The following is a 15,969-nucleotide window of genomic DNA, read 5'->3' on the forward strand; positions in this document are numbered from 1 at the left end:
TATTCCTTGTCCCTACCTGAGTATCTGCATAGGTACACTAAATGTTTTAACTCTGGCCAACACTTCTGAACATTTGGCTCTGGGGAGTCAGTAATGCAATTAGAATATGTTTAAACAACTAAAAATGTTGTTAACTGAACAAAAAGGAGGTCTGATGCTATTGAGACAAACATGCTTACTTTTGCCATGTTGGTGAGTAAGTGCTGAGCGACTGCTGAGTGCCAAGTGCCTGTATGATCATTATTGCATTTGACAAAGACCATTACACATACCCTTGTCTGAAGTCTACATCAAGGAGAGGAAATAAGATCTGCCATTTGCTCCATATCCTTTTGAGTATGTGATAATAAAGTCCTCTAAAAATGAAGTGTGGCAATTCAACCCTAAATCCAAACGTGTGCTAAGCTGGTCTCACTGAGCTAAACACAGATGCTGAGACAGGCCAGCTCAGAATGGAGAGGAATTTTGCCCACAGGACTGCTGCAGTCCCATGTCTGGCTTCCTTTTCTGACTCCCAGCTGTGTCATTTTGTTGAGTAATTTCTAGTATCCAGTTTGTGATTCTGGGGGGGACACCTTAGAGCTGCCTTCCGATAGCTGAAGGGATCCTACAGGAATGCTGCAGAGGGACTTTTCATGAGCGTGTCTGAGACAGGAAAGGAGGAATGGTTTGAAGCTGAGGGAAGGCAGGATTAGACTGGTTGCCAGGCAGGTTGTGGCGGCATCCTCCCTGTTGGTCTTCAAGGCCAGGCTGGATGAGTCCTTGAGCAGGTGAGTCTAGTTGAGAGGTGTCCCTGCCCATGGTGGGGAGGTTGGAGATGGTCTCTAAGGTACCTTCCAAGCTGAGCCATTCTATGACTATGATCAGACTTTGCATTCCCAGCCAAAGTGAGTGCGAAGGGAGGCACAATAGTTCCTGGTGACAATGTTTGTGTTGTTTCAATTCTATTATTCCAATTTTTATGTTAGGATGCCTTGAGAGAGAGTTCTTTAATGATGTGCTGAACACAACACACAACTGAAACCAACTGAAACTGGCCAATTTAAGAAAGCCACTACCACCTCTCACCAGCATTTGCATTCAACTGCTGGACTACATCCTTCTGTGTTAAATAACACTATGTTGTGTATAGAGTTCAACACATTAACACATCCACCCTTCAATTGCTCCAGCCAGTGTTGCTATGCAGTGTCTCGCATGCAATAGCCTCAGCTGAATTAATGAGAAAAACACAACAAAGAACAAAATAGTTGTGGACCAATTACTTGTCTCTTTTGATTCTCACCCCATCTGTTTCCAAACCCAGACATTGTTTCCCAGTCCTTTGCAATTACTAGGGTGTTATATTGCCTTTATGACCAAACTACAGTGGAGACAGCTGAAAAGTGCAAAGCTTTCTGCCAGCCTCTGCAGGTCCCTTGGTGCATGAAACTACAAGAAACAATGCATTGTAATGCAGATGTTCATTGATTCCCTGCAGAATATCACAGACTAGGAGTCCTTCACTGTGTGACCTACAGGGATTTGTACTTTACATAATATCCACTCTATAGCATATCATGTCCAAAGCAAAGTACCTAGTGAATCTGATCATTCATCCCTTCCACATGCCTTTCCCAGCTATCAACTTTTTTCAGAGAACAAGAAGTCTTTTGTGCTTGAAGCATAAATGTCAATCAAAACAGAATACATTTCTAATGTGTATCACCTTTCATTCAGAGTTCAAAGCCCTTTAGGAGTCAGGCCAAAGCTCTTGCCTCATGATGGACATAACTGAGTACGAAAGAATTCAGGAAGATACTGGATCAATTTCAAGCCCACCTAGTTTAAAAACTTGTCCCTTGCAGATTAGGATGGTTTCCAAAGAACACTTTACACCTTACACAACAAAAATGAAAAGTCTTGCTACGTCAAGTAATAAATATTTCACAAATGGGCCAAAAAAGGACCAGGAATACTAAATCACAGAATCATGGAATGATGTGGGTTGGAAATCAAGTCCAAGTTCCCTGCCAGAGCAGATTCACTCTGGGCAAGCCTCACAGGAATGCATCCAGGTGGGTTTGGAAAGCCTCCAGAGAAGGAGACTCCACAACCTCTCTGGGCAGCCTGCTCTAGCGCATCATCACCCTCACGGTAAAGAAGGCTTTCCTCACGGCGAGGCAGAACCTCCTGGGTTCCAGTCTGTATCCATGGTCTTTTCACAAAACCACGGAATACTAAGATGTTTCAGGTAGTTTCAGTTATCTGAAGCATTTTCACTGGGATAAAAACAGTAGTTTTGCATTTGAACATATTCTAAAAAGCTAATTGTTGAAATAAAAGTACTCCAGATGTGAAATGTACACAGGAGAAGATGCTACTTCTAAACTAATTTTGTAATGGCATTTAAATTCACATATATACATTAACTGTGGGAAACAATGATAAGGCAATAGCTTCCCAGCCGACACAACAGTTGGAATGCTTGACAAGGGCTCCAGTATTCAGTGATGAACTCATTGGGTTTTGATATTTTTAAGCTGCAAGTCAAATGAGGTAATGCTGATCTCCAAGTTTACAGAATCCTACTGCATTTGCACCTTGACTCATGAAAGGGATGCTGCAGAAGCCACCCTAACAAGTGACACCAAGCCAGGATGTATCATTTTCTTTTCAAAATTCACAACTGCCTTTTCATGTGATTTTAGGAGGAGCTGTTCCTCATTCACATGATTTTAGGTCAATGACACTTCCATTTTTTCTTAAAGCCTTGCTGACCACTGTTTCTGGGCATCATTTTGTCAGGTGTGACCATAAATCAACATTTCTCCCATGATTTCTAAGTCACACAACAGTCTGTTTCCCACAGAAGTCAAAACTGCATGGGGGAAAGATGACAGCAAAGGTTTGGCTGCTCTGTGAGTTCACACAGCCACTCTCCCACCATTCAGGCCCAGCAGAGAGCAGTCCACCACCAAGATGAACCGCCACGAAGAACAGCCAGCTTCTGAACTACGCATGTCTGCTAAACGTACAGGAGAGTTAAACACCTCTGCCAAGGAACAGTTCTGGGAACTGAGGCCAAACAGGGTCAGATTTATGTGCCGTGAGACTTCCTTAGCCTTTAAATAGGTGCCTGCACACAAGCTACCTTCAAATAGGTGCCTGCACACAAGCTCTCTCTGGAGAGTGCTCCCTGCAAAGCTTTAACCCCTGCACCTTGGGGTCTTATTTGGGCAGCGTGTCAACTGGCCTCCAATGAAGTCCTGCCAGGGACCATTTTAACACCTTCCAAATACATACTACTCAGCTTCTGCCATGACTGAATTTACTAACAAAGGAGTAATTTTCCATCTTCACACCAACTGACAGAAATGTGCTCATGACCATGTACGAACAGAGAGGCAAAGCCCCGAGAAAGGTCTGCAGGAGGAAGTAGCTGATACAGCCAGCATATTAATTGGTCAATCCCTGCTCATCACAGGAAGATGGATATCCTGGTGTTCCTCTAAGGGGTTCCAGGTCATACACTAAGAATGGCTTTTTAAAAGAACACCTTTTAAATATCAGTTCTTATAATCATTTGATGATGTAAGAAACTCAGCTTTTGTTACCAAAAAATGGGGGGTGGGGGATGTACAAACCTCAAGAGTTTATGCTTTTAGCAGACAGCTGGCAGTGAGTCCCAATGATGCATGGACGAAGTCTGTAATCTATAGGTACCAACCCATCAAAAAGGCCAAATGAGTTGAGTATAGTCAAAGAATACTTAGGGAACAATGATTTTACTCAGTCTGACCTAAAATGGAATGAGGCCTTGCAGAGTTCTGCAGACGGAATTTCAGGTAATCAACACAAAATCTGGGCTATGCATGGAAACGGATTGGGAACATTACAGTCCCTGAAGACTTAGATCAGCTCTGTATACAAGACTGCAAATTATTTGCAGTCCTGCATTTAACACAGATGTGGTAACCTTTTGAAGCAGCTCCAGTATCGCTATCCAGACCCTGAATACAGTGGTCCACTAGCACTGACTTCAGCTACCTTAACCGTATTCAAGCGTCAAAAGACAACTATTACACCATCGCTTTTGCTGTCCTGCGTCCGCATGGCCTCCTCCCAATTCCAAACCAGTAATGGAAACCAGATGAAGACCCACATAAATCCTGCCATGTTCCTCTAAGATCCCCTCCCAGCTCCCCAGTACAGCAGCCTAGCTCTCTGCTTTTAATCCAATATCCACTTCACTACAGAAGATTTATTTAGCCTGCCTCTTGTCTCATAAAGGCTCCCAAAGTCTGCAGTGATTTTTGACACTTGGTTATAACGTTTCTATGACCCCCCCTACCCCCACCGCACATACCACACCACCACCCAGCCTCATTTTCATACAGATACAAAGCATGGGGATAAAATGATGGTTCATTATAGTGGTACAGAGCTCTTATCTTCATCCGGCAAGAGTCATTTCCTTCCAAAGATTGAAATGCAAATGTGAAAATTAATGATAACTGCATTATCTGATAGCAGAGATAATACCGATTCACTGTCAGAGTAACACACAGTCCTTCTATGATTTCCTCTGCTTCTTCCCAATATTCTTCTTACTGTCAGACTATATCTATAGTTAACTATGTTTCATGGATTTTTGTTAATTTACATCAAATAGCATTTCCAAGATCTTATATCTACCACATTTCCCCAATCAAAAAAGGAAACAAAATCAGGACAGTAATCTCCAAGTCCTTCTTAGGACTGGTTTAAAGAGAAAGAAAGAAAAAAAGAAAAGGGGGGAAAAAATTAAAAAGGGGGGAAAAAGGAAGAAAAAAAAAAAAGGAAAGAAAAGGTAAAAAGGGGATGGAAATGACTACAGTTAATGTCTGTTTCCACCTTGCAGTAGTCTTCTAACCGTTCCGATCTATATTACACTGTTTTGCTTTGCAAACGGAACCGTTTATGGTATTACTACATAACGCAGAGTAACCCCATCAGTCAATACACACTCACAGGGATTCTTACGAATGGTTACAGGAAATCTCTTCAGCAGCTGGCGTATCAGATGGTCACTAGAACCTTGCTGACCCACAGCTCCTTAAAGCAATACCCCAGAACTGCCCTGAAAGCCTGGTTCTGTCTTTTATTAAACACAGTTCAGTAAATGATATTTTAAGACACTGCTTCATTTTCTGTTTACTATTTTTCTTCAACTTTCTGATACACTTCAAGAAAAATACCACTCTGGAACAGCAATTAAAAGAAACTACATAGTGCTATCTTTAGCTGCCCTTTGTACTGTTTTCAACAGTTCTCTGACACATGCATGTGAGCTCTGAAGAGTCATCTGAGATGTAAGGTGTGTTGTGAGTTCACCCTGCTTTACTATTATCTACAGCAGATGTTGATTTACTGGAGACAGAATTTTACACATGGGAAACACTTCTGCTTTACGAGGAGATGAGTGTAAACAATACATGAACAAAATATGGTTGAATTACCACAGGAGTTTCAGGCTCTAATTTTCCACCGCTTTTGGTTGGTTGGTTTGGTTCGTTCCTTCATTTCGGAGACATGGACAAATCACATTTTCTCACTAAGAAAAATTCAGATACATTTCAAAACAATTCCTGAGATTGCCTTTCAAGGCTCATAAAATCAGCTCATTTGCAAGAAAGCTGTGCTCCTTTACAACTATGAAACGAAGAGCTCGCCCAGGGAAAAGGCATGTGCAGTAAGAGAGAGCGATGTCAATTCCTCCTCAGGACCAAGATTTTCTGAGTGGGTATTTTCACCTTTGCAAATCACAGAATTGTCAGGTTTGGAAGAGATCTCAAGGATCATCCAGTTGCAACACCACAGGGTGCAGGGGCACCTTCCACTAGATCATGTTGCTCTGAGTTCACCAACTCCTACCACAGAGAGTATTTCTTTGTCTTACCAGGCAGATACAACTTCACCAATGGCTGAAACACTCACTGGTTATTAGGAGTAGGATGGCAGAGCAGCTTTTGAAAACCTTTTTTGGCTTAGTCAGAAGTAGAAAACTGTGCCCCATCTGTCTAGAATGAAACAAGTTTCCCTTGTACATTACTCACAGAACAGATATGGGGTGTCTTCTACTGTATTTATTCTATCATTAGACAATAGTAGCACACAAATTAGAAGAGCACAAAGAAGTTACCATGCCTATCATAGCTGCTGGTGAGGAGAATTTCTAGCGCCTATAAATGCATCCACATAGTAGAATATTTACACAAGTTCTATACAGGGTATTGATTTATTCACTCCATTTCAGTTGCCAGGAATGACCATGGTCAGCCAGCCTAACTTCTGCGCCAGTAGAATCTACTCCATTTTAAAATCTCACTGTTTGCCACAGAACTGGATCACGATCTCTTGGACAGTATCTTATCCTGACTGCAAGTACTTCTAATGACAGATAAATGACTTTTCACAAAATGCTGCAACAATTAAGTTTCTAAGCACTAAAATCTCTTCTTTGTGTCTGAAATGGAGTTTTAACATCTATTTCATCTTCTGATACTTTTACTAGGAAGAGGTACCCATAGTTATCAGATTTTCACTCTGAATTTGAAGTAGTTTGTAATCAGGCTGTCCTTTAATATTTTCTTTGATAAAATAGATAGGAAAAGGACCTAGACTTAATACCAGTTCTTTCAACATTCCAGTGGCTCTTTTCTAAACCTGTTTCGAATGTGAGGTTCTTGAAGAGAGAATGCAAGAGATGGAACCTTGATTCAGCATCAAAGACGACTGCTATGGAGACAAGTAAGGTAATTTGAGAATCCAAACACATGCTTTAGCCACAAGTCCATCTTGTGGGCTCAGCCTTGGTTCACTAAGCCCCAAGATCTTTTCAGACATACTGCCCTTTGTGCAAAACTTGTATCACCTTCTCACAAACACATAACTTCATAAAACTGAAGCTAAAATTTTGCTGCAGCTACTATGTCAAGTTATTCAGGTCTTTCAGTCTTTCCTCCTAAGAGAGATGCTCCAGTCCCTTAATCAACCTCTCAGCTCTCTGCTGAACTCTCTCCAGTAGTATCCTGTCCCTCTTGAACTGAGGAGCCCAGGACCATACACAGCATTGCAGATGTGCTCTGACTAGGGCTGAGTAGAGTGGGAGGAGATCCTCCCTTGACCTGCACACTTTCCCACAGACCAGTGAAAACAAGACTCCTACTCTCTTATGTGACTGGATGGCCTGCAGAAGTCAGTCCGTCTTTTGCTCGTTATGTTTTGAAACACTGATCCCCGGCCTCACATACACTGATATACTGACAGTAATATAAAGGCTATATCTACATGCAGCAAGGCATCCAATAGCAAACAGTATATTGAAGGCTGTAAAATCACCTCTGCTTCCATGTTTTAAAATTAAGTATTTTCACATAAATTTGGTTAAGTTCAGTCTTGAAGACGCTTTCCATTACTTTTTGTTGTTGGCTATAATGGGAAAAGGACCAGGTGCTTTACTGTGTGTTTGTACAATCTTCTGAGTTCAGTTTCCTTTATTTTAGAGTAGTCTTCTCATTATGAAGATTTTATTTTGTTCAAAATGAGGACACAAATGATGAAAGTGAGGATGGTTTACAAAACATTCAGGTAACACTCCAAGTGACTACACAAACTAGGCATTAGCTTTGCAATGTCTCGATGGCCAGTGAAGGTCACAAGGCTGTGGTCTGAAAGACTGCCTCAGCAGAAACTCTTTGAAGCTACAGCACATCTGAACTTTGCATTTCTTCATAAGAACACTCTGGCTGCAAAGGCTTGGAAATGCACACAAACCATTCAACAATGCAAATTTTCAAACAAACACAACTCTGAATCATGGCAGAAGCTTAATTTTGACTCATTTGTGACTAAGTAGCTGCTAATGAATAACTCTCAGAACTTCAATCCTTGGCAAGTACTGGCTCTGAAAATAACAATATGTTCCCTTAGCACTGAAGAAAAAACAAACCACAAAATTAAAACAACAGAACACCTCTACCATTTGTATGAATCCTTGAGTTGTCACAGTTCACATTATCAGCTGACAACAACTTGTATCATGCGGAACACAGTCATTTTTGCATCCTAAGAAAGCTCCATCTCAATAAGGTGACCAGAGACAGAACAGATAACAAAGAATGTAAGATGACCTGCTCTTTGAAGCAGCACCTCTCCTAGGAGCTGGGCAGGCTGTTGAAGTTTGCAGCGGTTCCATTCACTCTGTGCTGAAATGTGTTCCTCAATAAGCAAAATATTTCATGCTCTGGTCCTGTTCAAATGGTTGAATAAAGTTATTTTTGTACTGCATGGTCAAAAATAATCTTCTGCTGATTGTTTCTTTTTCTGTATCAATACATACCCAACTCCATTTCAGAAACCATGCATGATGGAGAGTATGGCATGTGGGATGTATCCATTCCTTTCTTCATACAGATTATATGCTTGTAAAGAAGAAGTATTTAAATAAAATAGAGCTGCTCAGTTCGTGTTGGTAGTCATCAGTTTTCTGAAGGCAAAAGGAACTTTCCCACATCCAGCTTAGATTTCCATCTTATCCCATGTCAAAGCTACCAATAAAAGCTACAGGAAACACACATCTCTCCCTGCTTAACTGAAATTCTTTCCCAACAAAACAAATGATACTGGTTTTACTCCATACTGCCATAAAAGACATCTCTGAAACTTTCTTGTCAGGTAGCTTGGATATAAAGCAGCAACAGCCTACAAGATGCATATTGAGCTACGCTGCAATGCACTAGAGCTAAAGAGCAACAAAAACCTGCTGATTACAAACAGTTTCTTTATCATTAAATTAAAAACCAGCCATATGTTCAGCACCAACTGACTGCAGTATGAAGCTGGAAAAGGCCGTTCTGCTACGTTCAGGGATGTCTTTTGCATTATTTTAGATGTACTGGACAGTGTTATGACACTGAATTTTGTTTTCATATAGCATCCCAGTGCTGCATATAGAATATCAACTTAATGCTGTATTACTATTAAAAACATTTTCAATGACATCATTGTAATTAGATATACTATGTCTTCCTTTGTGTTTGCATTATATTTTCCAGCTACTTTCAGGAATTGACTTTCAGAGAATTACCATTAGTTTTGCTCTTCTCTTCATGAAGAGCATACAGTAATTTGCAAAATCAAGCAAGGATGAAAATGTGATTGAAATATAAGACTTTTTCTAATGAAATATTATTATTGCATTATAAATTATTGATAGAAAGCTTCTGGAACTCTTCTCCGATGTGCTCATCCTCTTTAGGGAAAAATCTCCATAAGTGAGGCAGCTATTCTGAGTGTATTTGGCTTCTGATGAGTATTTTCCAAAGGCACTATTAAAACAGTCAATAGAATGGATTTTTAAGGTCCATTCCAGAGTCCGTACCCATGAACACACCACACTGAATTCAACTGCAGAATTGCCTGATTGAAAAATACCATTTGCACCTTTGTCCAAGGTACTTTCACAACACCAACAGAGGCTTTACACATTTATACTGAACAGCTACTTGGAAAGCATTCCCATGTCACCATCACATCTTGTACCTCAGCAATGTTATGCTTGCATCCTCTTCACTGTGCACAGCAGAAAATATGACCACGAATCAGTGTTTTAATGTGAAGTTCAAACACTGCATTGACTGCAGTCTAAAATTTCACTTTCAACTGCAATCAACATCCAGGTATGACATTGTTTTGTATTAAACAAGTAAATCCCTTGCAAACATCAGCAGATACCATACCTATTTGACATGTTCACCATGTTGCTAAACGCAGGCAAAAAGCATGAGAAGAGAGACAGGCGTGGGTCTGGTCTTCCAGCCTCAGAAAACAGCAGAACAGCTTCCACCTCAATACAGCCATGGAACACCCCATGATACATTTTAACCCCAAAATTCTATGCAGCAACATTTTCTTTTGTATCAAGCATGCATGTAAAGCATTTGATATTGAGCAATCTACAAAACGGTACAGTCTAAACCAATTTTTCTCAAGAATTTTATCTTTGTACTTACCCATCAATCTCCTGCACTCCAAAGGGTCATAAAATAAATAGTTCACTAAAAATCAATGCAAAGCATAACACAGACACTAAATTAATAGTATTTTAAAATACTGGAAGCTGGTTAAGAAATTTCTCTTGGCTTTCAGCTGCTTTTTCCTACCTGGCCCATCCCAATCTTCAGTCTCCACAGCAAGCTGCCCCGGTTTCTCTGACCTTGCATCGCCATCAGCTTCTGCTGCCTCCTGGATGGCTTCTTCACTGCCTGAAAAAATAATCAAAGAAATACAGCACTGACATATTTCAACAGTGGCTTTTAGGCAGAGCTCCTACAATCCCCAAACAACTGCTTACATGTGTAAGTGAAAACACATGCACATCTACAACCAGAGAAGGGGAAAAACTCCTATTATTAGACACATACATCTGTGATTCCAACAAGCCTCAAGTATCCAAACCTTGCAGCTCTGTGGAGAGACAAAGCTTAGGGATCAGTGTTTCCTCCATGCTGCTTAAAAAAAAAAGTTAAAAAAATCACAACTTGTACCTCATTATGTAAGGCAGTGCTCAAGTACTCATTAAGTTTGTATGCACAAATGAGAGGAAGAAATCAGCTCGTTACTCGCCAGCAACATATGTTTTCAGTTCTGCCTTTTCTGGGAGTGCCACTTAACCGCTCCTGATGCACTGGGGATTAATGACAGGACAAAAGGATGGTCCACTGAACATTCTGGCTGCTCAGGCTACTCTGTGGTATTCCAGTATTTAAGGAATTTCCCTCTAAAGGTCATAATGTACCAGCAAGTCCCTATAATCGTTTTCTCCCTATCAAGATTTATCTAAAGAAATGCAACATTTCTGACAAATTTAAGAGTTTACACCATCCAGAAATACCTGGGAACATCTGTCTGCTTCAGCAAGGCTCCACTACAAGGCTGTGTGAGAGACACATGGGAAGTTATGGGAATGTTAAATGTTTAGAGATAACCATGTAATTGTTATCTGAACAACTCCTTACTGAAAGTGAAGCTATTTCAGTTAAACACACATTCTAGGTAAGTTCTATGCAAAAATGAAGGGCACCTAGGAAAGAATAACCCCATGAAGTAGTATAGATTGGGGGCTGACCTGCTGGAGAGCATTGAAGGAGATAGGGACCTGAAGGTTCTAGTGGACAGAAGGATGACCAGGAGCCAGCACTGTGCTCTTGTGGCCAAGGCCAATGTCATTCCAAGGTGTGGGTTGTATGACAAGAGAGGTTCTCCTTCCCCTGCACTCTGTCCTGGTGAGGCTGCATATAAATAGTGTCCAGTTCTAGACCCCTCAGTTCAAGAAGGACCTCAGGGAACCGCTTGCGAGTCCAGCACAGAGCCACAAAAGTGATTAAGGGAGTGGAACATCTTCCTTATGAGGAGAGGACGAGGGAGCTGAGGGCTCTGTAGCTTGGAGAGGAGGAGCATGAGAGGTGACCTCATTCATGTTGGCAGGGTGAGTGCCAAGAGGATGGAGTCGGGCTCTGCTCATTGATGCTCAATGACAGGACAAGGAGCAGTGGTGGAAGCTGAGGCATAGAAGTTCCATGGAAACATGAGGAAAAGTTTTTTTCACTGTGGGGGTGACAGAGCCCTGAAACAGGCTGCCCAGGGGGGTTGCAGAGTTTCTCTCTCTAGAGGTATTCAAAATCTGCCTGGATGTGTTCCTGTGTGATCTGGTAGAGGTGATCCTGCTCTGGATGAGCTATTCTGTGATTCTGTGAAAATACTTCGAAACAACCACTATGAAAAATTACATTGGCAGTGAGGGTCACAGAGCAGCCTGGCTACAGTAATGTGTTAAAAGCCATCTTCAGGGGCTTTTCCAGGCCAGGACGTTAGTGCACTCGTGGATTCTTTTTCTTTGCAACTAATCAATCCATGAAACTCTTGCACAGGAAGAGCCTAGGAAGAACGGGGTGGGGGGGGAATAATCAAGTCTAAACAACAAAGGACACTGGTCAAATGGGACTGAACTATGGTTTGCTTTTTTCTTGAAGCAATTTTCTTAAAAGAAAAACCCCTGGGTCCCACAGGAAAGTGACACCACTATGAAACAAATGCTGCCTATTTCTGAACCTCTAAGTCAGGCTGTTCATTGGTTTGACAATAGGAAAACAAGAAGGAGCAAAAAGCACAACAGTTAAGTAGTAACTTGTCATTTTTTCCCCACTCATGATAACAAAAGCTTTTATTAGAACATAGGTAAAGAAATGTGATTACAACAGACCATGCCAGATCCCCATATGTTATCACTGGTGCTATATTTATACCAGATAAGATTGTGACCCAGAGTTTTCAAGTACATGATTACATACAAACACTATGAAGTATTAACTTTGCATGCAGAAGAAACATCTTGTAATAACACATTCTTCCTGGCACTCATAAAACAAACAGGTTTTCATAGGCTAAGAGCCTGGTAAACTCCTCCTCAGACAAACGCATTCCTGTATTCACTCCAGACTTTGATAACAAAATATAGTTCCTTATGTACACAGTACTAAACACCTGGTGCAGTGTATACAGTTATACTTCAAGCTGAAAGACACAGTGACTATTTGGGCTATTTTTTCTGCTGCAGGGACCGTGGGATTTCACCCAGGTATTTGAAGCTCACATGCTTCAGCTCAGTTTCAAGTAACCTTTCAGAAAACAGTCAGAGAACCACAGAATTGTCAGGGTTGAAAGAGACCTCAAGGATCAGCCATTTCCAACCCCCTTGCCATGGGCAGGGACACCTCACACTAGAGCAGGTTGCTCACAGCCATATCCAGCCTGGCCTTCAAAACCCCCAGGGATGAGGCTTCCATCACCTCCCCGGGCAACCTCTTCTAGTGTCTCACCACCCTCATGGGGAAGAGCTTCTTCCTAAGATATAATCTAAATCTCCCCTCCTCTAGCTTGGATCCATTCCCCCAGTCTTATTAATACCTGACACCCTAAAAAGTCCCTCCCCAGCTTTCCTGTAGCCCCCCTTCAGATACTGGAAGGCCACAATAAGGTCTCCTCAGAGCCTTCTCTTCTCCAGTCTGAGCAACCTCAACTCCCTCAGTCTGTCCTCATAGCAGAGCAGCTCCAGCCCTCTGCTCATCCTCGTGGCCCTTCTCTGGACACCTTCCAGCACCTTCAGATCCTTCCTTTAAGAGGGGCTCCAGGTGGGGTCTCACCAGAGCAGAGTAGAGGGGGAGAAACACCTCCATACTTCTCTTGATGCAGCCCAGGACACAGTTGGCTTGCTCAGCTGCAAGCGTACACCGGTGGCTCAAGTTGAGCTTCTCATCTACCAGCACCCGATACTCACATGCTGAAAAAGCTACCAAGATTCTCCTAAATACTTTTAGAAATTCTTTGTAACCAACCCCAACTTTGAATTAGCATTTGTGTAGTTATTTTTTAGCAACCTGGGGTTTGGTTGGTTGTTTTTTTCTTCCCCCTCTGGTGGACTCAAGAACCTATCAGATTTGTTTACCTTCGTATGTCTACTTTTACAGCTACTTACAGCTACAACAAATTGCTTTTTACTGGAGAGACACAACGTGCTGTTTTCCAAGGGTCAAATCTGGCAAGATCAGCTCCAGTCTTCTCCAAAATGTTGGACAGCACTCCAGAGCAAGGGCCATTCTGATCCTGAGTTTCTAATTCAAGCTGTACAATCACCACAGCAAGCTCTTTAAATGTTCTTTGCATGGAATTTTTATACTAAAGCAAACAGTTTTGTTCCACAGCAAACACCAGATCTCAAAATCAGAACAGCAGCAAAATTCATCAACAGTAAGAATTATTCTAGATAGAGCCTAAGCATGGTGAATTTTAGCTCCAAAATACAGAAGTTTTTCCAGGCTATAATATATGCAAACCTGATGCTAGTATGCAAATTTGAGCATTCTTTCAATCAATGCAGCCAACCAAGATATCAAACAAACAAAACTATTAGAGTTGAAAGAGGAGGAGAAACTTATGTGAAAAGATTGGGCTGAAGGGCAAAAGAAGGGCAGAATTACAGCTAAGGTATACACAGTAATTAAGCATTTGAGAAATGAGGAAAGGATTTGAAAATGTATGTTAGCAGATGGCTTAATTTTCATTAACTTGCTTTCTCGCTGTTACGTGGTTTTCATAATGAAGTTTTCATGAATTAATGCATGTCCTGTGCAAATGGAGCAGAACAAAATGTGTACAATTTACATTAAGGAAAACTTTGGGTGCATCTACAAGTATTTTTAATTCTTTCCCTTGGTATTTTCTATTCTTCACCAGCTACCCCATCCATGCACTACACACCTGAAATATCACGACATGGATTTCTCCTGCTACCCATAGTCTCCCTCCATACTGAGCCAATCTCCATGTGGAAAAAAACACCCTCATATGACCAAGAATCTATACTATCATACAGTACATTTAGTCATGAGTCAAAGAGAATCATAGAAAGGTTTAGACTGAAGACACCTCACATGTCATCTACTTCACCCCCCCTGTCAGGGGCAGGGACAACGCTCAAACTGGACTTGGTTGCCCAGGGCCTCATCCAGTCTGGCCTTAAACATGTCCAGGGAGGTGGCATCTACAACCAATCTGGGCAACTCATTCCAGACTCTCACCACCCTTGTACTGAATAACTTCTTTCTATAAGAGCCAGTCTAAATCTACTCTCCCTCAGCTTCAAACCATTCCCCCTAGTCATGTCGCTAGACCCCCTGATGAAAAGTCCCTCTCCAGCTTTCCTGCAGTCTTCCTACAGCGCTTTCAGCTATTTATTTTTATTTGGTGTGTATATATATTTTTTATTATTATTTATATATATATATACACACAGTTATTTCTACTTTGGGAAGAATTCATCTCCTCCAACCTTAAGATGTCTGCAAGTCAAGCTAGTCAAGACTACTCATGTAGGTGGCTTCTAGACAGGGAGGAGAGAAGCCTCACAGCAATTCATTCTATTTGAGGATGCCTGAGATGGCTGAAATGAGTCATTCTCTGAAAAACACAGCTTAGACTAGAAACCAATCTTTGCTCAGCTGAAGTTCAGTGAAACAAATCTGCTTTACACTGAAGTCCTGAACAGACAAAACACCTCTTAACTAGGTGGTGGGGGGAAGCCTTAATCTAACAACTTCACTACTGTAATATGAATATTTTCAACTTGACCTTACCATTTCTTACTACCATGAACTGTTTCTGTTGCTCTTCAAAACCAATGGCCTTTTTCATGTGATTTTTTAACATTCTAATTTTCATGCCACAGATGCAAGTGAACAGACTGAACCACTGTAGTGCAAAGTGCTGGAGCTGGTCAGGGAAATCGGAAGACTGCAGAAGAGACAGTACCAGAAACATGAGAGGGAGAACTCTAACATCTCTGACAACACTGACAAGTAGGAAAAGAGACTGGAATATTAACAAGTAATTTCACTTTAATCTTTTTAACAAATTAAAGGCTTCCCAATTTGTTCTTAATCAGCTTGTACCACAAGCAGTTGCAGTATTTTAAAGCCGCACGTGGGTTAGCAGTTCTCAGCCCTGCTGTTTTAATCCACGTTGTTCCTATCAGCATTAGGCTCTTTCAGAAAGTCTCACACAGTATCACCACTGAACTTCCTTGACTAGGGAATGTTATAGCAGCTGCTACTCACCCTACAATGTATTTTGCAATCAGCAAAATCAACAAAGTATTTCTAACAATGAACAGTTCAGAACTGACAGATCTACTTTCTTGTTCACAACTGCTTATCACAGCATAGATATCATATATGTTTGCCAGGTGCTTCCTATAGTCAGGATACCTTCACAGAAGCTGCTCACAAAAGATAAGGTCATAAAAGAGATGAAAAATGTGCAAGCTTCATACACTTATGGTTTTATCATCAGACAAAATAGCTTTGGGTGAAGGACTGTACCAGTCACAAACTG

At 41.3% G+C, this 15,969-nt stretch overlaps 1 protein-coding gene across 2 annotated transcripts in view; it reads right to left on the reverse strand.

The window, feature by feature from the left end:
* ZFPM2 (zinc finger protein, FOG family member 2) overlaps positions 1–15,969 on the reverse strand; it is a 300,779-nt gene that overhangs the window by 214,020 nt on the left and 70,790 nt on the right. For both annotated transcript variants that reach the window (XM_054167336.1, XM_054167335.1), the window contains one exon: positions 10,185–10,286. In XM_054167336.1, the coding sequence (XP_054023311.1) occupies positions 10,185–10,286 (102 nt within the window). The remainder of the gene's footprint in view (positions 1–10,184; positions 10,287–15,969) is intronic.

The sequence above is a fragment of the Dryobates pubescens genome, chromosome 14 (genome assembly GCF_014839835.1).
Source record: "Dryobates pubescens isolate bDryPub1 chromosome 14, bDryPub1.pri, whole genome shotgun sequence".
NCBI classification, from domain to species: domain Eukaryota; kingdom Metazoa; phylum Chordata; class Aves; order Piciformes; family Picidae; genus Dryobates; species Dryobates pubescens.